The 27313-nt window shown below is 43.4% G+C and overlaps 1 protein-coding gene across 2 annotated transcripts in view; it reads right to left on the reverse strand.

Moving 5' to 3' along the window:
- LOC142814265 (cell adhesion molecule 3-like) overlaps positions 1–27313 on the reverse strand; it is a 195886-nt gene that overhangs the window by 92896 nt on the left and 75677 nt on the right. For both annotated transcript variants that reach the window (XM_075892743.1, XM_075892742.1), the window contains exon 2: positions 25657–25743. In XM_075892743.1, coding sequence (XP_075748858.1) covers positions 25657–25663 — 7 coding nt within the window. In that variant the 5' untranslated portion in view covers positions 25664–25743. The remainder of the gene's footprint in view (positions 1–25656; positions 25744–27313) is intronic.

Below are 27313 nucleotides of genomic sequence, written 5' to 3' on the forward strand. Positions count from 1 at the left end.
CGTATGGTAATAACATTGCGTCAATAATAGTTAAAAAATGAAACGTCGTTCACGAATAAGCTCAGGAAAATTTAGTTCTAGGGAAAAGTGCGTAAATCATTGATCTCAAGGAGTAATGTAGTATCCATTGCAATATTCATTGTCAAGCCTGCGTGCACTGTATCCGTCCGCGTCATTGTTGTTTTTTTTTGCTCGCCGGAGTCATGGGTGCCATGCTGATCGAGTTTGTTAATTTTCATTCCTTTTGCTCTTATTTCGTGTTCAACTACTGCTCCAATTTACACAAGATAATCGCGCAGCTCTCAGGAATCTACTTCGCTGTACGCGGCGAAATTGTGGACGGACGTGGAAGTGTTTTTGTGTGCGTGTGCGTCTGTACGCTGCTGGATTGGCGATCGTCAACTTTTCGTGCGAGAAGGAAATGGATACCCACGCTTGCGGGCCAGCGTTGCTTCAAAACTTCTTCCTAAAGCAGTACGAATGCACGTGGTGGCTTTAAGGTGTGAATAGGTTATCAGGATTAACAGGCTCCTTGAAAGACAAGTCTCAGTTAAATGTTAAGGTAAGTTCATCATTTTCATTACCTTCGCACGTTGTTCATAAATATTATGATAACTCGAAAACATACCACATTGCATGCTTGCTGAGTAAATAACTTTATGCTAATCGTGGTTACGTCATTAGGCTGTTTTGTTTAAGCGATACGACAACACTTTCTTTTTTTTCACTTGATCCAGACAGTGCTCTATTTAATCAAAAAATCTACGCCAGGAAAATGTTGGTTTTGTGCCATTGTACTTTTTATAAATATATTGATGTAAATATACTTGTGTCTTATTTTTCTCATTTTAACGCTTGAGGAAAAACCAAGGATAAATGACAACTTGCGCAATTACAAATAAAAAAAGAGTTGCATATCTCAAACTCCAAGGGTGTCATGAGATTTATGAGCCCACGTTTGAATTTGTCTTGCGTTTGAATTTATCTTTCTTCGTCTACGTTCTACTTGTTTTTATATTTACGTGTGTTTTGATAAGGACACGCAGTTAAAATTTTGTTGCTAGTTTCATTCTTCAAAGCAGGGTGCTATGTCACGGATCCCAATGGAAAAACTTAAGAATAGCCCGTAATTTAGTTTCCGCCATCTACAACCAGGGTGACATAAGTGTAAATTTGACTGCAATGCGTATATCACAGGCGACATTATCGTTACTGATGTCGCAAAATCGCGTGGTTACCTTGAGTAACTGCGCATACCCGCATACATAGTTACACAAAATAATGTGATGTCACGTTTTAATCCGCGAGCACTGTAGATAGTTTTACGCAAGCCGACAAATAAACTGGTATGATGCATTAGGGCTTGCAATGTGTGAAAAAACTGGGGGACCGTTAAGCTCCGTTTTTCACAGTTGAACGTCATAGCAGTATCGATCATGTTTCTTGTGCGTAATTCAATCACTTAGTGTGTACTCTTTATTGCATGATGCTACTTGAACAAATTTAATTGTGGAATAGTACTGTGTAATTGAAAAGGTTGAAAGTGTCTCAATGAAGGTTTCGCACATGGCTGCATTTTGTGTAAAAAAGGGGTAACATAGTTTAAAGAACAAGAAATATTATGTAATTACTGAGTTGCGCCAAAAAATTGAAATACAAAAGGAGGACACCTAGACGCAGCACCCACTGACAACTGAAACATTGTTGGAGAAAACAGACATACGTATATATGCGGTTACGAGAACACGTGCGGTGAAAGAAAAGGATTAGATGAGCAGACAGATTGTATAAATGATGCGCTTCCAGGAAAGCTACCTCAGTAGCAAGCAACATAAGTGAGAGTTACGTGACACATGAATCCCCAGCTTTGTTTATGAAATACGCCTCTTCGATTTCCCGCGCTATACCGTGCCACTGAATTTAGCTTTAACTACCGTATTCCAAACAAGGGCGCGCAGCCACACTCTCTACAATATGATGATTGGTTAAAGAATGGTTGTTAATTCCTTTAAAGAAGCTTTGTGATCTACAATTATATAAATAAATTCTAAATAATACTTCCCACACGACAGCGCAGTGCCATCCACCACACGATGTCCACACTGTGAAAGAAAATGATCAGATGTCTGCTCATCTAATCATTTTTTTCCACCTCACGTGTTGTCGTAACCGCATACATATGTCTGTTTTCATCAATAAAGTTTCAGTTGTTAGTGTGCGCTGTGTCCAGGTGTCTTCCTTTCGCACTTCAAATTTTTTCGCGCAACTAAGTTAAGATGAAGTACCAACTCGCCCAGCAGAACGTGCTTCTCAATATAATGTGTGTAAAATGTTTTAGAACTTTATGCACCCACTACGCAGTCGTGAGGAAATACGTGCAGTAACCAGTGTGCCTTTTGTAATGGTTGGCTGTCTTTAGACCGCGAAGTCACGTTGGTAATAACGTGTTGTGATGCTTGATGACAATGCACGCTTGTATCATGCAATATAGCTGCGATATTAAAGGTGTTGTGAAACCTGTATGCAGGATACATGTATTTGTTAAGCATGACAGTTATTTTCCTTGCATTTACAACAAGAGGAAGTTATTCATGCTTTATTTCCAAGCAGATGCATAGCTGTGTTGTAGAGCACTTGCATGCCATGCAAATTGCCTGCATGATTTCGATCATCACTCAAACCCGAAAATTTATAATATTTGTTTTATTTGCATTCTCTCAATTTTCGATCATTGACAAGACGATTTTTCATGGAGAGCCACCGATGCCTACACCGGAATTTCTGCAGAATGAGCTCTTTACAACTGTTACGTTAATGATGCATTATTGGCAAAATGGAAAGCGGATTACGTTTACAAAGTACATTTTTAGTGTCCCGTTGGCAAGAAATATTGTTAAATGCCTCCGTTCCCACGCGCACAGAGACCTATAGACACCAATTTTAGCAGTCGTTCTATAGGTCATTAGTCACAATACTTGTACATAACAAGCTTGCATACCAATCACTTTCGACCGAACTTCTTAAAAGTTGATTATCAACTCATTTAAGTTATTCAATGCACACGCAGTTCATACGGTCAATAGCAAGTCATATTTCGTTTTGACTGACTATGGACGCTCCATTGACACACGAGAAAAGTTTTAAACATAACACACTCTGAAAGATATTTTTACAAAACTCAAATTGGGTTCTTTTATGCTATTTATTTTTGTCAAGTCGGAATCGATAAAGCGGAATATTTACTTCCACCGTACTATGTCTCAGACCGTGTTGACCATAGGTTCAAGATAAGAATAATCGCATGCAAGACTGACGTGTTTCAAAATGATTTGTTACCAAAAAAAAAATTACAAGATTGAACCAGCTGCCTTCTAGCATTGCCTCTACACTCCCAAATATTTGTTTTATTTCATGTTAGAATTGTTCCGATTTATATGTTAGAACATGTTCCGATTTATATATGAATTTCTCTTGCAGATTGTGATTCAGGTGACTTTGATTATTTGTTTGGCTGACTATGTATTTTTTGTATTCTACTTTTCGTAAATGCTCCCCCAATGTAATGCCAATTGGTGCTGTGGGTAATGAAATAAATAGACAAATAAAAAGTGTCGATAAGTAAGCAATATATTTAAGCACAAAGAATGTATCTCTTCAGGAAAAGTGGACTAACAGTGACATGTGCGCACCACAAACTTTAAATATGATGCCAAGTTACATTTTAGCAAATTGCTGTTGAGAATAACTTGAGATATATTGAGGATAACTTAATTGAACAAGAATGTTCTGGGGTATGTACTGCCTTTGTTTTGGAGATGATAGTGACTGCATGCAGACCTTTCAACAAACACGTATAATTCTATCTGAAGAATGATTTGAGCAGCTATATTTTTTGCCGGTGACACAGGCTGAACTAATATAGATGAATCATTTGAATGGCTTTATATAAAGGTATCCATATAAGGCCATATATGAAAGCATCCATATAAGACCTTATATGGATGCCTCTATATATAGCCATATATGGCCATATACAGCAGCACCCATATATGGGGATATAAGGCCCATATATGGCTATATCAGGACTTGAACATATCAGTTTATATACGGCCCATATATGGGGATTCCGTATATGGGCCAGATATGCCCAATTCCTGATGTAGCCATATATGGGGATTTTTATATAAGTCCATATATAGGATTTTTGTAAGGGCCGTCACGAAGTAATTTTAGTTATACAGATATATGAAGATAAGTGACTGTGGTCAGCATTTGAATTATACTGATGCTCACAAAAATCACCCGACCAACATTCATCAGAGCACTGACAGAAGAGGAAAATGTGCCACTAAATTGCTTCATTCGAATTATTTGCGATTGAAATTTTACTCTGAAAAGGCAAAATGAGCACCAAGATTGTTCAAAAAGCATCCCAACAAGCTTCAGTAGTCCGTGGAATTGCAGATATTTTGCTAATGGGCAGAAATATAAGTGTGCATGTAGCTTCAAACAACACCGGTTTTAGAAATGGCCAACATGCATCGTTGTAACTTTTTTGTGTGCATAGGCTTGCTTCTATATCCCCGAGCCTGCCTGTTAGAGATAGTCAGCGTCCATTCATTTCCCCCCAAATCAACGTGCGCCCATGAAGACGGCTACTTCGCAATACTTTGGTCAACGTTCCTCCTGTCTCCTTTTCGCGATCGCTATTTCATGGTATTTTGAGAGAACGCATTCCGGAGAATGAGAGAGATTTAGAGGCATCACTTGGCTCGTTTTCTCAGCAGCGGCTATCCTCGAAAACTTTGAATATGTGGTTGTCTTTGTTTCGTTGCTGAATGGCTGAGATGCACCAAACACTCACATACATCAAGGCTCGCGCTGTCTGTCTTCGCTATTTCCTTTCTTTCTTCTACACAGAGTTCTTCCAGGTTGAGCTATCTGCTTAGAAAGACAATCTTTTCGAAGCGTTCCTTTCTCGCGCAGCGGAGAAAGCGTGTGATTTCCTTGCGCCAGACACAAGCGAAATCAGGGCGCACGCGCGATATACGCCGAGAGGAAATAGGGAAAACGCTTCACGTCCACTAGCCCACTTTTCTCGCCTCCTCTCCGCTCATCCCTCCAGTCGTTCCTTTTCTTGGCGATTCTTTACAATAATTCAAGAGGCAGCTGGCTAACTCGGCGCGAAAAGAAGCGCTATATACGGGTGCACCTGCCTGGAGACGGTGGTCTTCACGAGAAATTTTCTCTGCACTTTTGTACTTCCGGCTTGCAGCGCTTACGTATAGAAGCAGCAACCTTCTCGATTTTCCTAAATTGTTGTTTTATGAGCTGTCATTTCTATTTGTTGTGTGTTGGGTGTTGCAGTGTTTTCGTATCTTTACATGTTTGAAGATCTCCGGTGCACGCTTTCCTCGAAAACAAAAATTGCAGAAGGTTTATGGGTGTTTGAAGCCTTGATCAACTCTTTGTTAAGAATGCCGGGCCGCATATTCTGCCCCCCCCCCTATATCTTGACTACAACCAAACTATCCGACCGACTAGACCTTCAAATGCTCGTTTGTTTCGGAAGAATCCTGGTCGCCTTTTTACCAATCATATGGCACTGGTCATAGAGTTTTTGCTAGAACCCTAAAAAGCAGCATAGAAAGGCAAGGCTCCCCTAGAAGTGGACAGGTATAAGGTAAGAAGCGATAAAACAAAAATACAACCAACGAACGTGTACAAACTGCTACAGTCTGAAACAGAAGCAGTGGAAAGTGACACAAAGTGAAAACTCAGTCACCTCGAGAATGTGTTGGAAAGAAAGAAAGAAAGATAGAAGGAAAGAAAGAAAGAAAGAAAGGAAAGGAAAAAAGAAAGTGGAATAATCTCGAGGTTCTTCATTCTCGTTTGGAAGAAAAAAAAAAGACAACACGTAAAATTGTGCATGCTTCGTAATCTAAGTGCAGAAAATGAGCCTTGTTTCCTCCGTCTGCCTCGAGACAACAAGAATCTTTTATTCAAAGCACACGCTGTCCGATGATTGTTCGTGATTGTTCATGAATGTAAAGACTTGAGTTGGAAATATATGTAAAAATGCATTGGTTTAAAGCTGGAAAAGAAGAGCAAAGCAGAATTTTTTTCTTTTGCAATAACGCATCTGCGTAAAAACACCAATCCACCTAAAGAAAAAAATACAAATGTACTGAACAAGAAACACGTACTCTAAACCTACTCGTTCGGACATGATAGATTCAATGTACCGCACAATTCGTCCACATTTAAAGTATTTCTGCAGTATTCAACATTACTATTTATCGTGCGACTCTGGGAAATGTGCGTTTTTAAAAAAATATTTATAAGAAGTGAAATAAAAAGAAAGAAAGCATATTTTACAATCACAATACAACAGAACGCAGCTGAACAGAGAAAAAATTGGCAGCATATAAACGGGGTGAATGATGGAGATTGGGGCGAAGCATCCGTACGTCCATGTGTTGTTGCTTCCATCCGTCTATGCTTGCGTCTGTGTGACCGCCCGTGCGTCCATCCGCCCGTCCGTGCGTGCGTCTGTTCGTGCGTTCGTCTCTGCGTTCGTCCATGCATCCACCCCTGCGTCCGTCCATGCGTCCATTCGTCCATGCAGCCATCCATGCGTCCATCCATGCATCTGTCTGTGTGTCCGTACGTCCATCTAGTCAACAGTCCAAGTACCACCATCTCGCATCTTTTCATCATATATTCCGCTTACAGAAGCACCGCCATCCAGCGCACATTCCAAGGACCAAACGAGAGATGGCACACGCACACTTTCTTATGGCTTGCGCTTCGTGTCTACTTCCCACCTTGAACCACCTCGAGTTCATGGCATATACTAGTTCACTGTATTCATGGCAATGCGGCCCAACGCTCTCTAAACCTTTCTAAAACTAAGGAGGTTACGCCCTGTGAGTGTAACCTAGCAACCCTTTCTTGTCAGATAGTGCTCAATGTACATGCCAATGATTGCTGAGGGGGAATGAGAGACAGGAGAATTCAGCTTTTAGTAAACGCGCATGCTGCGATTTTTCTATTGTTCAACAACACACAGGAGAAATCTCCCACCGGCACCACCCTGCAGGACAAAGCGTAAGACTGGTTACACACTACAACTACGACGAGGGACGAACGAATGCCGCTTTAAGGAGCTTGGCCCCTAAAGAAAGAACTGCCCCAGTTTCAGTACTCTCATTTATTAGCACAAATATATTTTCATGAAAAATGTAGTTACCGGTACGATCAAATTTTCTGACGAACCGGTTGTTTTGTTCTACCATTTTATTGGTTCACTTCCCACAAATGGGCGTTTGGTTACTGCGCATATAAGTGCATGTACGTTACCCAGACAATTATGCTGTTACGGTTCTGAAACTCATCTTAATAAAAAAAATTGGAATGTCATGTACTTGGGCAAAGAACCACAGTTTTCGACATTTCAACAATATCCATCATGACCTCTCTTTACACCGTTACTGCATGATTCTGCTTTCTTGTTATCATTCCAAAGGTCAATTTACCTATTACAAAAAATAGGTTACATTCCATATCACAAAAAGATCGCAGTAGTTCGTAATGGAGAAATCACGTAGGTGGACGTGATTCCCGTCAAATGCGATCTTTGTGTAACCAATGAATAACTGCGATGTGCTGTTCAACCGAATATTATTATACATGAACTTCGGAGTAGCATTCAGTGCAAGATGAAAAAAGCACGGAAGCATAAAATATAAAATAGCAGTGCTTTGAGCGCGTCACTGTTGTAAGGTACCCCGTGGAAGAATGGTTGTGAGAAATACGATATGCGGCGTGGCAGGATATAAAACATTACGGGTCGCTTTTTTGCCCAATATGTACAAGAGAAAAAAGGGAAATTGAATTTTGCCCCCACACACGCGGTGAGACAGATATAGTTTCACGCTGTAGATGTAATTTCAATGCTTCATGCTCAAATAGATATAATTCCAGTGTTTCATGCTCAAGCTAGCGATGAAAACCAGGACGGTTAATCACAAGATGCGTAAGTACAGTCTCCTCAGGTGCTGTAGACCGGCCACAAGATTGACTTAAGCCTAGAGTCTGAGCAAGTTGATCTGGCCCATGGCTCAACTGTGTGAAATATTTTGTGATTCTCGCAGTTATGAAGTCTTCACAAATTATAAAAGGTTTTTTTCACACATGCGACCAGAAATGGTTGCATGACTGTAGGCTAGACGCACAGTGACTGGTTGGAAATTGTCGCAAATGACCGCTTTGGTCCAAAACGACAGCTTTGGCTTCAGCTTTGGTTTTGGAAGCCAAGTGACAACTTGAAATGACTTTCCCGTCGCGCAACTGCAGCCGCAAACTTTTGAACTATCAGATGCGCAGAAACATGACGTCGGCTGATGTTACATTGCAGGGCAACCGCTACGCAAGCCGACGAGAATTCTTTGTGGCGATGGCTATGGGCCTCACGCACATGTCAGCATCGGTCTTACAAAGTCGCCTTTTGATCCGCAGCAGGAAATGGTCGCACGACTGGTGCTAGTCACAGGCGTGAATAAACCTTGCGTTCAGGGACGTAAATGTCATCACGGCTCGTCACCATACGGTTGGAACTGCTTGTTCCAACCGAAACAGACGCATGCGGTATTACTGTATACATTTTGAGGCAGCCGCATCCCCTGCAATATATTTCTTGCCGTCTATCCTAAAGCGCTGAGTGCAGATAAGCTGAACGGCAGGGAAGTTTTCTCCAAGAGAACAGCGCCACCCACAAAACACCATATCGGACAGCAGCATGTGTTCCGGCGAGGTGGGTGTACTACCCGCACGCGGTTGTGAGTAACCGTCGGCGAGAACTAAAGAGGCCCCGCCGGGTCGTAACATCTGGGCTCGTTCGACGCCGTAATCTCACCGGCGCGCCGTTTGAAAGCGGTATCACCGATAGAGCGCCCGCTCTAAATCACGGACTTCGCCACGCGATGACACTTTTACGAGACCAGCCAGCGGCCTCCGAGCCACACGGTGCTGGCGACTTGGCATCGAACAGTCGAGCTCCGCGGTGCCGCCCGTTGTAAAGCACTGACCTCCCATGCTGGCGCCCCGCTGTTCTTCCCGTCGTCCATCTGCCTCGACTAATCCTGTGCTTCGCTAGAAGAAAAGAAGCGTCGCGAGACAATAAAGGCTGCAAAAGTGAGGTTTGCGCTGAGTGTGTAGAGAAACGACGTATATGTCACAAGGGCGGCTGGCATTTCTGGATATCGCTGGTCGAACTACAAACTTTCCTTCCTCTTCTTTTTTGCTACGGCTTCTTGACGTCCGAGATAAAAAAAAAAACCCTCATAAAATCGGAAGCGGGGCACTGATGTACAAGCCCCTTCGCTGTCCCTGGTGAGATGCGGTTTGGGCGTGAAATATAAGCTGGTATACACTTGAGGGAAAGACGGCGCTCGGAGCGACGCTATTGGCGCAGCTCTGCGGTTCGTCGCATCGAGGAGAGCGTTATGAGGCTCCAATTTAAGCCCTGACATATGTGGGCGATAGATTGTGAGCTCTCTCTCTCCCTTTTTCTCTCTTCTCCCGCGGGCAATGCCTTTAAGTATGAGAGTGATATTTACGGGCGCTGCGCAGTATGCGGGCCTCTGCCGTCCCGAAATACTGCGCACGCGCCATCGGACGCGCCGACGCACGTCCTTCTTGTCCTCATTTTTGCACGTTTTAATATTTACCCCCCTGCTTCTACATTTGCTAACTTGCTCTGAGTATTATATGGTTGGTATTGATTCTCACATTACAGCGCATCAACGAACACGGCTTTAGTCTCTTGGTCGGTGGAAGTCATACACTTGTGGACGTCTGATGCCGTCTGATACCTCACTGAATACGAAAATTGATTGGCATAAAAATTGACACGAGTGATGAAAGATATCAACACGTAATGACGTTGCATATGCCATCATGACGCCACAAGCCGCATAAATGTGTAATATCACATAGCGAAACTTGCCATCCCATCAAATCGTCGCTGTGTTAAAGATGGGCCGATCATGGAGGCAATGCAATAAAAAGGTGAGGTGCAGAACGCTCGCGATGCCTCCGATCTTTGGGTGAATGCAAAGTGATGGTATGTTATGAAAGTCTTCAAAATAAAAACAATCGAGGAGTAGTGGTGTAGGGGTGGATTGAAAAAGTTAGGTGGAACAATACTGTCGCGAGAGCAAGGTTTCCAGCTCCAGTATCTTCTCAGGAAATTTGTGCAAAACCAACTCCTCTGCTTCTTTTTTAAGTCTTTCTTTGTACTCTTCTACCTTTGGGTTTGTTTCTCTGGCCATTACAGAGCTTCCGCTTTTGACTTTAATGGAATGTGGGATAAATCGTGTTTTCCAGCCTGGGACAGGCGCCTACACGCTACATTTACGGCTTAAAAACGGAGCAGTCAAGGTCGCCCCCGTTCGGGATTAGAAGGGGAAAGCTTACTAGGAAAAGCATCTAGCAGGAGGCAGGTCCGGCGCCACCGTCTGAGTCTAAGCCATTGTTAACAGGCACGCGTGTCATTGAGAATGACATGGGGACGCGACCACTTAGCCTGACCGAGACATCGTGGCGGCAGGTAAACGACCATATTCTCTCGCGCTGTTGTTAGGATGTCGGGGCGCCTCGCTGTCGCATGTACACCTGGTAAGCAATGGTGTACCCATCCTTCTTAAGGACGCTTCTAGAAAGCAACAGTTAATGAAAGAACTTACGGGGCCCGAGCGTGGGAACGGCCGCCGACGGTAGTCGGCCGAAGGAGGCAGCACGAGTAATGTTGGACAGCACGGCCTGGTATGGGAGAGAGTGTCCCGTGCGGAGTACCTATCCCTTTGCGTGTTTCATTTTGGTAAAAAGGTTTTTACAAATGTAGTGCCTTTTATGAAAGTGTTTCTGTGATTGGTTGAGATGCTGCGAGTCCGAACATGTGATTGGTTTTTGTGAAGACTCTTTGTACGACCAAGGGTTAAAAAGAGGATGTTTGAAACTTGAAAAGTGAGCGGATTCGGGGTAAACAGCGGATCTCACCACGGGAGACCAGGCCATGCAGGCCGAGGGGTATGTCGCCCTTTTCTCTGTTTTTTTCTTTGTGACCCAGTGCATTTTGTTACTTGAAGTTGTGTTAGCTAAATAAACCCCCAATGAGTGCTCCCCGAAATCATCGTGTTGACGTCTCATCGATTGCCTCCGCGGAGTTTCACCCACACTTATTCGTCTCCCTGGTCGTCCGATGCACCTAACTTGAACAACCCCGACGTTTCGCTACAATACATCGACTTAGTTGGTTTTTGCCTTCTATAGACTTCATGATCAAGTGAATAATGGACCCTCTGGCTTTTCCCCTAATATGTTTGCCCTGGTCTTGAGCCGTGTCACTTCATATTTTGTTATTGGTCTGATGCAGAAAGCTATACCGTTCGTTTTATAACCCGACCAACTTCACACCCCCGAATTCGAATTTGTTGATGAGTGAGATAGATAGAAGGGGGGAGGAAAGGCAGGGAGTTTAACCAAGCCTTGGCTACCTTGGCTACACTACACTTGAAGTGGGGAAGAGGGGAAATAATAGAAAGAGAAAAGAAGAGTAAAAAGAGAATGATAAATAGTCAAGACTACACATGATGGTTTCACGCTAGTCCGTGAGAAGCATGCAGTGGGAATACGGAATATATCTGTTTGGAAACTATCCAACAGTAACAAGCAACAAGGGCGCTTCAGCCTGTCCATTATGTCCAACAGAAAAAAACAATAAACAGAAAGTCATTCAGAGTAATATGGCTGGCGCAAGTGATGGTTCGAAGTATACAAACTTTTTTTAACGCTCATGGCATATCTTTCGAGGAAGCTTACTTATTATGATGATAGAGCCCATTTTGTACGGCAAGTCTCCGAAAAAAAATGGTTCGCAAAGAATTCTTAAATGAATATAAGCAAACTCATGTTGACACTAGCACCTCTGTATTGTTCTTTTTAGTGCAAGGCAACAGGATTTTTTCTACCCTTTTTAGTTAGGTTATGCCACCTCCCATCAGTGCTGTGAAACCAAGTTACATGCAAATTAGATCGCCGATGTATGGTGGAGCATAAAAATTTAAGGACGCTGAGAACGTCACAAAAAATAAAACGCCAACAACATCCATATAAGGTTGGCACATCTATGAAAAGAAAAGAGGCGAGGTGCCACGATCGAAAAGTTTTTGCCGAATATTTGCTTCCACTCCCGCCCCGCGTAACTCGGCTGTTCCTTTTGCCACGTGTCGGCAAACAAACTTTCCCCCGCCCCACGAGCACATCCTCCTGGGAAATTGCCTTTACGACCTTGCTTTCAACAGAATTGATGCGAAGAGAAGAAATGAGCGGAGGCAAAAAAAAAATACGGGGAAAAATAATAAAGACACCGAAACGAACGAAAGGTCTAAGTTGACTGCGGCAGAATCGAGAGCGAATGCACATTCACCGCACTGGCGCCAAGACGGTCTCCCCTTTCCCGTTAAGAGTCTTCTGAAGGCGATGAAAGCGAAAAATACCGCGAGGTTCTTCAGTGCCTCGCGTGTATACAGAGTCCATTCAAGGAGCCTAGGCGTACTAAGCAGATCGAGAAAGAGAGAGAGAAGGGGATAGGGGATCTTCTTTTGAGTCCCACGAGGCACTAATGAACTGCGTCTCCAGAACAGCGAGGAAACAAGTCCCTAAGACGACCGGATTTAGATGGGCTTTTAAAAAGCGTGTGCCCACACGTCTTTAGCAGATCTTTTTTTTTTTCTTGAGATTCGAGTAATGCCGGGAAAGCTTGCTTCCTGCGCACTTTTACACACTTCTTCAGCATTTCTGTTTGCTCAGTGCTTTATGGAGCCGAAGAAACGGTGGTCCCTATATTTCTGGGCTTGGGAATATAAGACGCAGAATCTACTTTCGGGCTCTCCGTATATACTTCACGAATGACCACAATTATAAATATAGGTAAGTGTTGACGTCATGCGATAGAGCAGGAGTGTCCGAATGGTCGACAGAGAATGTACGCACATTTATATCTGATTGATATGTGGGGTTTAACGTCCCAAAACCACCATATGATTATGAGAGACGCCGTAGTGGAGGGCTCCGGAAATTTCGACCAACTCGGATTCTTTAACGTGCACCCAAATCTGAGCACACGGGACTACAACATTTCCACCTCCATCGGAAATGCAGCCGCCGCAGCCGGGATTCGATCCCGCGACCTGCGGGTCAGCAGCCGAGTACCTTAGCCACTAACACCACAGTGGGGCAGTACGCACATTTATACGCGACTCAACTGTGCAAATACTGTTCAGTTGCTGAGGCCAGTAGACAGATGGCAATATAAAGATTTCATAATAAACAGATCTAAGAATACGTTGTTTTTGGCTATTTTATAATGAAGTTCAATAATGTAGAGACCACAGATCCTGTCACTATAAAGATGATCACAAATATAGTGAAAAGAGTCGAATAATAAAAATACTAATATAAATAAGAAAACTACATATAAAGGTTGAAATGCATGAATATCCAAAACAGGACGAATCAGTAACATGACCAGAAATCAGGATTCTCAAGTGCATGGCCCACGAACCTCTCGCTAGTAGCCTGGCCCACTTATCACTGTCTTCATCTCCCGTTTCAAGTGTGTAGCGCTTTAGCGGGCCGCACTGTCATATGCTGTAATGTACTACGATCATCGTACGCTTCCGTAGCCATCTGTAGCATACTGAGCTCACGTTCACGCCAATAAGAAGTGTGTTTTTTTTGTTCTTCGAGCGACTCGATGAAAATGAGTTCGCTAGCCATACTCTTACCTGTATCGAACGCTTTGCACTCAAAGGAAAACAGGGTATTCGGGGAGTAGTTCTGCTACACAACAATAATCGTCGTCTGACTTGCTCGGGTTACCTTTCTTGAAATTCCAGCGCTCGCCACTTTTCTGTCAAGAATGCTATGCCAAATTGACAACGCGCACCGCTCGGGACCCCAAACAACCTGAACCGTGGTTTTAATGCTAGGAAAGTATTGAAGTACATGACGATTTTTGTTGTGTGGCACAAACACTCCACAAATACTCGATATTTCTTAGAGTACTATCAGTGTAATTACACCACATAGAGTGTAAATATGGGCGACAATCTTTCTAAAGTGCTCCGCCCTTTAGAAAGTTCGCATTCATTTCTGTTGAGATGGCGCTGCCGTCAGCGAACGCCTAGAGATATCAGCAAACTCCAACACGGCAGTGCCTTTTCCACTACTGGGCGATTAGTTGGGCATACTTCTCGGAATATCACCATCTACATACGAATAAACTTTGTCAGCGTACTACTACAGACAACGTGGACTGCAGACAACATGGACTAGCGTCTCTCATAATCATATCGTGGTTTTGGGACGTTAAACCCCACAAATCAATCAATCAATCAACATGGTCTAGGCTGAGAATACCCTCAAATCTCTTTTCCGTGCCAACTACGTTGCCTCTAGCCTTGTGCTCGTATCAAAAGAAAAGCGCACGCGCATGTATAACGAGTGCGGTTATCGTGTAACCGCGGCGCGGTCGTTGCTAGGTTTGCATTTCTTTTCACGCCCGCGGTGATGTCAGTCACCGCCTATGGGATCCATACCTGCGAAGGCACACCAGATCAATATCGTGTTCGACTGCAGCGTGCGCCGGACACGCCACCATCACGCACATGGGTGCCAGCGTCGCGAGGGGTCGTCGGATAACGCCGCACAAGGGTGCGCACGACGATCGAAGAGTGACGCTCGCCGCTTCGTCGCGTGCGATGAAGAGAGTGAGCTTCGTGAACGGGTTGGGGCTTGAACTCCGGGATTCGCATATCTCTCCGGCCCGCAGGCCCCGTATCGACCCGCAGCTTATAGCTCTCCTCTCTGTGTCTTCCGCGCTGGTACGGAAAGCACGCGCTCGCGGCTGTCCACAGGTAACGATACGCCCGGCCGCGCACCTGAGTGCCCCCCTTTTCCCGGCATATTTGACGCCCCTAAAAGCTGTCGCTGCGAACATACAAGTTAGTTGCTCTGAGCTTGATGTTGCTATAGGGTCCGGTAACTTTTTAGAGGTATATATAAGGTAAAGTTCAATATTTTTCTTTTCTTTTAGAAGAGGAAAAAAAATGAAGGCATATCCACGAAGTGAGAGTAGAGTGGGCAAAGTAGTGGGATCGTGCGATGTTACATCGACCACTCCGGCATGTAAATGAGTGGCAAAGCTATATACAGTCATAAAAAAAAATGTCTATTGGCGATGGCGATGAATGGTATCTTTTGTTGAGTTGTGCATCGAATCTAGCCTGAAGGTAGCAAAGACGAGGTCTGTGCACGTTCTCCTGGTGGTTTTTGGGTTGTTTCCAGTCATAATAAATGCATCGCAAAACATATCGAGACGTCATATACTGCGCAAACCAGTCGTTGTCCGTGATCATCATTGTCATCATCTTCGTCGTCATCAGTGTCATCGTCATGGCGTATAGTGGTTACGCTGCATGTGCTGTGCCGTGATGGCAGAAAGAGAATGTGTGGTCTGCAATGGGCTTGTTTTTATAGTCGTCAGCGTCATCGTCATCGTCAGAGTCGGCTTTGGCGCTAACGCGAACGCTAACGTCGACGCTATCGCCAATGCCAACGAACAAGCCTCGACCTTGAGGAGCTTCGCCCCTAAAAAAAAAAAAGACTGGCCCACTTAGGATGGCACGGATTCGGGATCACTAAAGACTACTATAGGGACGTGTTCCGGTACCACTATATTGGGCTGTTGACCTCGACACTTGGTATTTTGAACAACTGAACGAACAGTGGACTGACACATGTGGAAACATCCGCGTTGGCGCATTCGACGTTCCCTGGCGTGAAGAATTCCAGTTGCATGATGAAAAAAATGGGAACACATTCGTTTACAGTCTAAGGTGGTTCCTTCGATATGTCTTACATAGAATTTTCTATAAGGGACCGCAAGGAAAGCAGACACAATAAATGTGTAGTACCGATCACTTCTTAGTAAAACAGACATGCAAACATAAACTCATGCAGACACCTTTATATGCATTCCCAGCCCCTTATTTCATACGTTGTTTTTCAGTACACTTAGAAAAATAAAGAAAATGGCCAGACACAGTGCATACAATATGTACCGTAATATATATACGGCATGAACTGTCCAGATATCGCAACGGGTCGATAAGTCTGCATGAAAGCATGGGCCGCCTCGAAGGCAGGTATTGACTGGAAGCGTTACACTTTTCATGCACACCAAGAAGTCACAGTAGATGGAAACCCGAATAAACAGGAAGGGGTCAGTGTGTTTGGATTGAGCGCATGTTTTTCTTTGAGCGCTGGAACGAAAATCCATGCCCAGAATGGTACACAAAAGCACACCCGATAGAATGGTGGGTTCAGATCAAAAGTCTCTCAAAGAGCTGTTCCTCTTTCGAATAAAAATGGGCTTGAAAGACTCCATAGGTGTGGGGTGGTCCATAGATAGAAGCAACACTATTCAAGGATTCCGTATGCAAGTTTCGGTAGCGGAAGGGAGCATTAAGGCAATAGTCAAAAACGCGATTCGGGTTTCTTATTCATACATGGTTCGAAAAGCATCGGAACAGGAACAGCACCACGTTGTATGTGTTTGAACAAACTTGCTTGTTCTTCTTTTTTTGTATGGCCGTCCATCAGGCCAACCCAGTTTTCTGCAGCCCTTATCGACGAACCGCTAGTCCACATCATGCAAGCAAATACTGCATAGTAGCTAGAAAAAAGTAAATCAAAATCCTACGCTAATAATTTCTGCGGGGATGCGATTTCAGGTGGAGAAATGAGATTAAATTTAGTGACTCCGAACTTATGGTAAGCCTCCTGGCTGATCGTTACATTGACGGCCATTTTGCAGTTAGTACGCTCGTGGCCGTGTTCTCTTTCCTCTCGTGTGGCTCGGCAAGTTAGTCGGGCGTGTTATATCAATAAGGAAGAAGTTGATTAAATTAAATGACTGATTGCAGAAAACTCAGGGCTGCTTTCAGACAAAAGAAGCAGCCGATGCAGGACGATGTCACTTTTCTTATAAAAACGGTATTTATTCTCCAGCGAGGAGAAATTCTCATCAGCAGTTTGCTTCGATGACAGCTGTCTTCCATACGTATAAAATTGAAACAAAATTGACAGCTAGACGTTAACAAGGATGTCAAAGTGAATCTCGAGCCCGATGTGACGTGATTTGGAGCGCCATTTTTATGCTGCGTGGTCCCATCGCACACATGTCCGTGTCAGAGAAGAAGGCAGTGAAAAAATATGTACAGAGAACAGAGCCTTAATTCTGTGGGAAGTGTGATACGAGATCTCAGCGTGCACTCGGGAATACTTTCGAATAGGAACAAAAACTGGCACGGTTTTAAGCAGGAAAGGGACGAGGGATAAAAGGAAGGAATGAGAAGGCCTTCTGTGCAGCATGCGTGTCAAGTTGGTACGAAAAAGAAACGGATAAAAAGAGACAAAAATTCAGGAACCCCTTTTCAGAATGTGACATTCATCCAAGCATGAACAATCTTTGCCCCCTGCTTGTCTACGGACGTAGAGAGCCCGGTTGAAGGACGAGTGGCGAGGCTTAAAAACCTCTCGAAAGCGACGCGCACGCCTCATGACGGGAAGAAATTGGGGGAAGGGGGGAACGGCCAGGAGCGAACTATAGAGCGGTGGGAAATGAAGGGGGACGCGACTCTTCAAGCATCCTCCCTCCTCAACAAAACCATCTGCCCCAGCAGCGAGAAAGGCTCGGTAGTGAAGGGAGGCGGGGTTGAAATCGCTCAGCTTGCTGGGTGCCCCCGAAAGGGCATTCTTCACTTCCGGCGCAAGAGGTTCCTTCCTATTTCACGAATGCGCAGCTCCACTCACCGGGCTGCGCTCGTTGGCTCCTGCGAAGCGCCGGCAGAGGCCATAGCAGCTGAACGAATCTGCGTCGACGTCGATAAGGGCAGGGCTGATGTTTGACACAGCCTGGCGTGCCATGTTGTTACGAAGGGACGCCTTAGAAGGTCAGTCTTACCATTTATTAGCAGCTATGCAAATATAGCACATGCGAGTAGCCCTACATAAACCTATTTTGCCGACTAATCACCGCACTATGCTGCTAAAGCTTTCTGCCCTCTTCTCAGGAAAAAAAAAGTTTTCATGTCTGAAAAGACCGAACATATTATGACTTTTTTACTTATATGGCCCCACGAAGCTTTAATAAAACAGCACTGTCCAATCTGTCATTGAACTCTCGGGCGGTAGCCACTCACAGCGACCAGAAGAGTTCGTGTGATGTCTGTAAATTCACAGATGCCATTGATTGCCTAAAAAGGCATGCTTTGCCTCTCTGTTAAATACTTTTCCATACGATGATACTGATTGTTAAGACTGTTTAATGTTAGGCAGAGCAGCGAATTGGGGGATTGTAACATTGCAAACTCCAAATACAGTGTCAAAGGTCCCCACCTACCTGCTGGCTATTATATAGAAGGAACTGCGGCATCGTTATCATCGCCAATGCAAATAACATGTTGTATATGGAAGCTGGCCTACCTTCTCTACTGAATAGGTTTAAAATTCTTACTGTGCAAGCACTCCTAAAGATATACAGTTCACACCAAAGACTCTCATTTTACGTTTTCATTCGAGAACCGGCTTTATTTTTCGAAACACATTGGTCGCGACTGCACACCTCGCAAATATTATTTGCACAAGCGCTACTACAGCAACTGAATGTAATAAATGAACGTATTGGTCCAATACACAACATATAGTCAATGCTTAGCATGCAATTTCATGATATATTTCCTCATAAAACGAAACAATCGGCACATAGCTACTTAAATGACCAGTTAGCAGATTATCTAGTTCACCTAGAGATAAACAATATCAATGCGCCTGATGCATCTGTGTCAAAAGAAAAGGCTGGGGTTGGCATCTTCTCTCCTTCTTTGGACTGGTCCTTTTCGATTCAACTCCCAGATTATACCCCTGTATTCATTGCAGAATTATTGGCTATTGTTCTTGCCCTACGCAAATTGCCCTCAAGCGAGTCATTAGCAGTTATCATTACAGATTCGTTATCAGTATGTAATGCACTTTCTGCAGCAGCAAATGCAGAGCTGATGAATACGTTTCGGCATTTAGTAGCGAAAAACGTAAAAAAGCTGCATTTGCTATGGGTACCGGGCCACCGCGGTTTATATTTGAACGAAATGGCAGACTCTTTGGCAGCAGCATCCCTGAGTGGGCCCACCATCCCAGTTTTGCCAGATACGGCTTACGTGACAGCGCTAAGGTTCCGAAATGCTTGTCTGCAATGGGGAATAGGTAATTTGAATAAATTTAAAGATTTTGAGCATTTGAGGTATAGCTGGAATAAACAGTGGTGTGTATCTTGCCATTTAGAGGTCACTTATACCAGATTGCGCTGTGAAGTTCCACAACTAAATTATTACCTTAACAAAGCTCAACTCAAGGCGTCACCGCTGTGCATTTTTTGCAACGAAATTGAAACAATTGAACATATTTTTTTATTCTGTCATCGTAACTCTTATAAGAGAAAAAGATTTTTAGTAGTACATTGTAAAAGCAAGGAATACAAGTAAATCTACCAGTACTTTTATCACTTGGCGGCAATTCATTTGGTTACTGCCATAGAAATATATGCCCCACTTTGTTTGATTACATCAACGCAACTAAAAGATTACCGTGCTAGTGAACGCTAGCCTTTTCAGATCTTTAGTTTATAATTGGTAGCAATGTCTGTCAACAACAAGAGATGGTTTGACGGCTTGCTCAGCAAACATTTTTTTATTTGTAGTATTATCTCTAATTTAATTTCTCAGATTGGCTTTACTTCATTTCAGTTTCATTTAGGTATCCTACAACCCGGTTCTTGGCCCATCTCCCTCTGTGGGTGAGCGCCATCTATCTGAGGTCATCAGCCTCAGCATCATCAGGTTTACCGAAAGGATCGTGATTAAAAAGGCTATATGCACCTAACCTTTAGATTTCCGTCTTAAATGACATCTGTACAATCAACGCATATGACTGCTTTGATTCCTATGTTGACTGTATAAGGTGAATAACACAGTGACGAGCTCCATATGCGTAAATATAAAGCGTTGACGAGGAAACATTGCCGCGAGTTGCTGAGAAAACGTAAATGTGACGGCCCTCTGCACCGCAACCACTGCATGTTAAACTCATGTAATACGGTTGTGTCATCGTTACTAAGTAATTTACACTCGCAGATATAGAATGAACTAAAATAAGCGAGAGGTTGTTTCAAACGAAGACCTATATATTGGGTGGGCCCTCTGAGCTAGCCCGAAAGATTTGGAAAGGTTTCTTAATACTGTGCCGCTCACAAACACTACTGTTGGAAATGATGTGACGAATTTAGGTTTACAACACCAAGGAGAACTTAGACAATGAGCGAAGGAATGACTTAAGAAATGTTGACAAATGGGTAGTAATATAAACCGTTGCACCAGAAACAAAATGACCCTTTGCGTTGGGTATTAAATACAGTCTTGTAGCCATCCTTCTCCCCATCATTTTGCTTAATGGTTTCTATAGTACCCGAGACTACGAAGTTTTTCGCTTAACGCGCGAATTGGCCAAATCATTCATATCTTAGTCATACGGAGAGAAAATCCTCCGCTTTGTGGATGGGTGCTATTCCTATTTATATATTCTTAGCCTCATGGTTCCCGTAGAAGCATTGCAAGTCGGCGGACACAACGCCGATGGCAGTGTAATGTCCAATGCAAAACAGGGCAGACGGTGAAGACGTCGGCAGTGCCTCCGACGTGTCGTTAAGTTGATGGCCCTGGTGCTGGAGAAGCGACGCGCCCATTCCGAAAATGAGGCCACTGCTGTCTTACACGGGCGCCGCGTAATCCTGCTTTACATAACAAGAGAAAGTGAGGGCAATTTGTCCGAGATGATAGCTTCGCGATGACCATGAAGGAGAGCTAGCGCAGAAAACAACGTAAACGCTATCTTTTTAAAAATTGTTTGTTAACTGCGAATTATTTAAAGTATTATTTTGTATGTTTCGTGAACGTGCTCATTATATATGAAAGGCGAAAGAAAATACTACCGAAAATAAAGTAAAATACTAAAATAATCAAGCGCTTCTCCTCGCTTTTCTCTACTTGTTTAAACCACATCAACTGGTAATGGACATCTTACTATCTTGAAAGCTTATAAAAAAAGCAACTACGGCGCACTAAATACAACTTGCGATTTCGCCAATTTACATTGCGCGGGGCCCGTGTAGTGTCTAAGTTGAAATGTGAGTCAGCACAAAGGAAATCTATAGATATGCTACAAATATAACGTGAAACTGTCACTGTGCTCTACGTGTTGATTCTGCCACGCCTATGATAATAGGACACGTTATAATTGCTGTATAGTATGCTTCAAAGCTTCCAATTAGCTATACAAGATAGAGAAACTGAGGTAACTTTGGCCACTGTAGACTACCACGTTTTAACGATGAAATACCCCAACTCTCATCACGGTGTGAACTTGCATAATGAAGTATTTACTATGCTAGTGTTCTACTAAATAGGTTTTTTTATTATATTTCCTTAATAAGCCTAATGTCTTTTTCGTTACAGTAACTGGAATCAACCTCACTAAGACCACAACTAAAAAAAATGCTAAGTCCCCCCCCCCCCCCCCCCCCCATCTCTTTACTGAAGCGTATAGGATTTAGTAAAATATTTGGTTGCGCATCAAATTAGTGACTATTCCAGCTACTATAGAAAGCAACTCGCTTGCGAACCGCTAAAAGTTGCACATTTCGCACAGCCTCTGCAGCTCTTCTTTCGAGGCCGCGGCTACGTCTCGACCTAAAAACTACGTCATTAACTTTTGTTGTGATATGGAAACGCACGAAAACAAAAGTTGTGCTTTATCATGCGTTTATCAATGCGAAACGGGTGGGAAACCGTCAACTAATGGTATTATCGCACACAACGTATATGTAAAATGCTGCTGTTGGATCTTCCGCACCTGAAAGCTATGGTAATGAGCTATGAGCTCTAAAGGGCTCACCAAAATAACAAAAAAATGACAGCACCAGCAACGATAAGCCTATGGCAAAAGAAAACGCGGTCTCATGCAGCCAACCAGGTTTGCGAGCTGAAATTGGGATTCGTTTCGTCAAATGGCTGACCGGCAGAACCGTTTCCGCCCATTAGAAGCGACCCGGAAGGAATGTTTGTGCACCCAGGTACAACAAGCCAATTTCTTTCTTTCTTTTTTTTGTATTTATTTGCCGCACGCGTATCACGGACCGGAATTTCGGGACTTCAATTAGGGCCCGAAACCCCGAGGCCACGCAGAACTGACCTGCGTATGCGACCAGAAAACCTCCGCGCTCCTAGTCATCGCCGCGGTCTGCGTATAGCTCGTTCATGCGATTATAATTTTGCACTTGCTGTGCGTTCAAACAACGACGTACATAGCATGCATATTGGCTTGCACATGTTTGCGGTGATGTATGTGCCCTGAAGTATCGCCCGTTTTGTTTGTCTTTCGTTCTTGCACATGCACGCGTGTATGGTTGCTTGTGCTTGCATGCTCGTGTGTTTGTGTCAATACCGAAACCTCACCGCGTTCACTACTTGACGTACCCTGTACTTTATTATACATACTTTTTGCCATATAAAGCTCACTTTTTCGTATTCGAAGCTGAAGTGTTCGACTTCTTTAAGGTAACCTGTAAATTGCGTTAGTGCAGACCAAAAAAATTGTGCAGATATTTTCTTGTCAATACACAAAAGCTTAACACAAATACCTTGGCGGAAATTAAATGCCATACATGATAGAATAAGTAAACAGCGAATAAGAAATAAGCTTGAGAAAAAAATCCCAACATTAATGTCACACTCAACTGTTTTTCACATTAAAACGGCAACGCTGTCAGAACGCTGGTATAATGGAGGTTACCCGAAGCGGTAAGTGCAGGAGAAGTCCCCCAAAAAGGCAAAACTACGGTGATGTTCAGAGGAATGCCATAATGCTGCCTATATAGATTCTCAAGCTTGCATGCGTCTCATACGTTAGGAAACGGAGGGCCCATTCTGCCCATGTGAACTGACGCACATGCTTTCGCAATACTCCGCAAAAAAACAAAAGATCGCCGGATAATGGTTACGCTCCGTCCATAATTCGATGGTTGGAATATACTGTTCCAACTTGATACACGAATATCCAAAAATAATAGATAAACGCGTTGCTACTCCTGCAATTTTCGACACCATATTCACCGAGATCTTCAGCCAGAATAACGTGGAGTGTTCTTTTGAAGATTTGTTCTGCTTGCATACTGAGCCACAAAGACAAATGTCTAAGTCAGAGCATGTGAGGGATCCCATACATTTAATGGTGAAAAAAGGTGGTGCATTAAAATGTATTTAAACAAATCCCTTGTCATGCATAAAAACAATCACAAAAACGAGTATTCATCTAAAGGAGAACTCGGTTCATAGAGAAGCTAGTATGCATGTGGCCGACGGGTAAGTTTTCAAAAACAAAAACAAATCAAGCTCTATGCATAGAGAAGACGCAACAGAACAGCCCAGCACGTGAACAAAACGAAACACAATTTTAGCCATCAATTAAAAAAAAAGCATCCGCACCTTGAAATAGTATCTTTAGAAGATTGATAACGTTTTGCCAGTTGTATCAGCAATAAAAGCAGTCTCACCAGCACACAGAAGCGGGTCGAAAACGTTTTTCTGACAACATGATAGAAGATATCTTTCGACATTAAATTCGATCAGTTAAGTACAATTTTTATATGCCAATCGAGTCTTCAGTTGTGCGTAAATATTTGGTCATGTGCTGTTGTGTACCTTGAAAAATCATTGTGAACACTGCGGTTTATACATCTCTTCATAGGTTCCCAAATAAAGGCCTTTGAACCAACCAGACATCGTAAACAGCGCCATGTTGAAGGGAAAAAAAAAAAAGAAAACCCTAGTGAGGCTGAACTGCACTTGCATTCGACCCGTTTTCGCGTGTTAACCGGCGGGTCGAACCGTTCTCAACAATACCTCAAAGGGGGCAGCAACCCAATTGAGCATCAAGTGCGTGACATATCCGCTTTCTCGACTCCTCTGCATGCACGGGCTCTCACATTTCTCTGTTACACGCTGAAGACCGGTGCCCTTCCTACCCCTTAAGCGCGCCGTTCGTCACGCTAATTGCAGTCCCACTACTTCACGGGCGAGTTTCGCGACAGCGTGCGGTGAATTTAAATTGCGCGTGTATCTTTCGACCGGGCCCTGCATGGGTGACTCCCGGAAAACGGCGCATAAGTGAACACAAGTCGTCGGCTCGAGCCGTCGACGAACATTTCAATGATGCGAGACCGCCTGAGTGGCTCTCCGCCTCTGTTGCTATACGCCATCTCTATTTGGAATGTAGCTTATACGCTCCTCCTCGTAAGTGTGCTTGGAGGCACGCACCCCCCGCTGCTGCCGCGCTTACTTTCAATGAAGGAACTAGGCTTCCCCCTCTTGAGATGGAGTGCACCCGTCGACGTGGAAGCTGACTAGCGCTGGAATTAGCACGTCAGTGTGCTGAACGGGTTACGTATAGTGCGCAGATGCGAGCTTCACCGCAGGACCATCTTGGGGCCGCACTCTTCAACCGGCCACGACTGTCAGACAAGCACTTGAAAGTAAACGCTCATTAAGAGGACTCGAGAGTTCGGGATCACGTTCCGCAATTGAAATAGTCCTAATAAGGAAACAAACGTTCGAACAAAGAAACAAAAAAGGAAGCAAACAAACACATAAGTAGTAGGAACAACAAGTATTGCACACTTTTAGGAGGACATTGCAGATTCTGTTCATCCGTACACCCGTATAACAATAAGAACACCTATAGCGTTTCCGAGATATAATGAGAGTGACCCGTTTAACTTTTATACCTTAATGAATATTACTCGAAATGACACACACACACACACACACACACACACACACACACACACATACACACACACATATATATATATATATATATATATATATATATATATATATATATATATATAAACAAAACAAAGCTAAAGCAAAAATGACGCTGAAAGTGCATGAGAAAAAACTATTTGAAGTATGTTAATTTTATGGCACCTGAAATGCGCCCAACAATATTTCTTGAACTTCTTTTGAGGGGACACATTGCCGCCAGCCATGCATGTTGCTATTTGACGATGAGCATTTTTTAATTAACGGGAAACATATAGGACAGGGTAGAATGAAAAAAAAAAGGGCGGGGATGTCAACCCGGCAAGCGATTTATTTATTGCCCTACCTAAACGAAAAAACTCAAGGAATGTAAAGAGAGGAGAAGGGGTGCGGCAGAAAATACTTGTGAAATTCCATAATCGATCACTTAGGTTAAATTCACGATAGGAGGAAGCACGTACAGATGGCAAACTTATGCATCATGAAAGAAAAAAAAACGACGATAGGAGTTGAACAAACTCAAGCCGATTTGTCGTAAAACTCAGTGCCTTCGCAACTTCTTTTGTGATAACAAAGGGTTATGTCATTCATGACTTACGTTTCATGTCCTTGAGGTCAGGCTCCTTTATGTACTTCAAGTGATCACCGCTGAAGCATCAGCGAGATTGCAGCCTTTAGACATGTCCTACAAAAAAAAAACACGACAAAGCAGATTTAGAACAAGAGTAAACATAAACATGTGTTGAAACAACACAAAAAAGGTGTAAGCTTTCCTGTGGTTTTTGTGTGTTCGTTCGTGCTTGCGCGCGTGCGTTTGTGTGCACGCACGTACGCACGTCGTTAAAACACAAAAAAGCTTTCTTTTAATGCTCAATGCGTGGCATATTCTATATATACGAGTATGTACTGATTGAACACCCGTTTTGAGTTTCCAGTCATTTTAATATATTAAGCGCGTGAACGTTAAATCGGTTTGCCTTCGAGCTAATGAAAGTCGTGGAACTGAGCAGAGGACAGAAAGAGCGGCGAAATCGACCATGGAGAAGCAGCCGATTAACACCTCCACGCATTCTATGAATAACGGGAAAGCGACAGCTTGAAAGACGCGAGAAAACAGCGAGAAAGAAGTTGGAATTATTTAAAAGTTTCATACGCGACCTCACAAGGGCGAATTCAGTTTAATACACATCTGAACCATAACCACGTACACAATATACGTTACCCGCTCGAGGTTCCCAGAAAAACGGTCATGATGCATAGATACGCTTCCACTCGATCGAACGCATCACATTGGAGTTGTACGAAGGCACTTCGCGCATAGACAGTCCCATAATTCACGGACATCCACGAGATAACGAGTATTAGCATGCGGACAAAGGCGGTGGGAGCCTATTGTCTTTCTCGGGCTAAGCAGACAGAACCAGTGCCATGGCGGAATACGGAGAGCTGCCGTCGGACCTTCTTTTGTTCACTTTAAGTTAATTTTTGAATCTCTCTTTCAGTACTGAGACAAGTCTTCACTTCATAGAATGTGTAAAAGTGACCTCTAAAAGCAAGCAACTGTGAAGACACCATTTTTCACATTTGTGTTAGCCCATCAGGCGGCCGTCTCTGAAGCTGTTGGAATTAGAGCTTATTATCAACAACATCCTGAACAGAAATAAAACAAAAACGTCTTTTGTTATCGTATTTGCCCACCAGACAGTTACGTACCTAATGAAATAGGTTTAAGAAAAACAGAAATTCAGCTGCGCAAGAGCAACCCAGTTTTATCTTTTCTTTGTGTAAGCACAAAACTCGTGTGCTAAGTAAAAGGGCATTAATAGTTCGTTCATCCGCTTAGTGCTCGTACCCTATTTCGCAGTCTGTTCTCCGTTGATAACGATGAAGAACAGAGCTCAGCCAAGCGGGTAAATTCCTTTTTTGTTTCCCCTACTTTTCGAACTACATCTTATCTGGCAACAGTGTTGAGCACGATGGTCGGCTTCATATTATACGTAATTTGTAGACGTACGAAACAAAACGAGGAGAATGGGCACAGGGGAAAAAAAGTAAAAGGGGCCACACGATTGTAGACGGCATCGGATTGAGCAAGTTCTACAGCTTTTTCTCTTTTTTTTTTGTGGCTGTACTGTGCATGTACTCTTTGAGCTAAATAACGCAACGCCTTCCGCTTTTCCTAATACCAACCGTTCCGAAATGCGCTGATGCGGTACAATATGATAATGATAATAAAAGGGAAACTTCGTTGCCAC

Source organism: Rhipicephalus microplus, chromosome 4, assembly GCF_043290135.1.
Source record: "Rhipicephalus microplus isolate Deutch F79 chromosome 4, USDA_Rmic, whole genome shotgun sequence".
In the NCBI taxonomy this organism is placed as follows: Eukaryota; Metazoa; Arthropoda; class Arachnida; order Ixodida; family Ixodidae; genus Rhipicephalus; species Rhipicephalus microplus.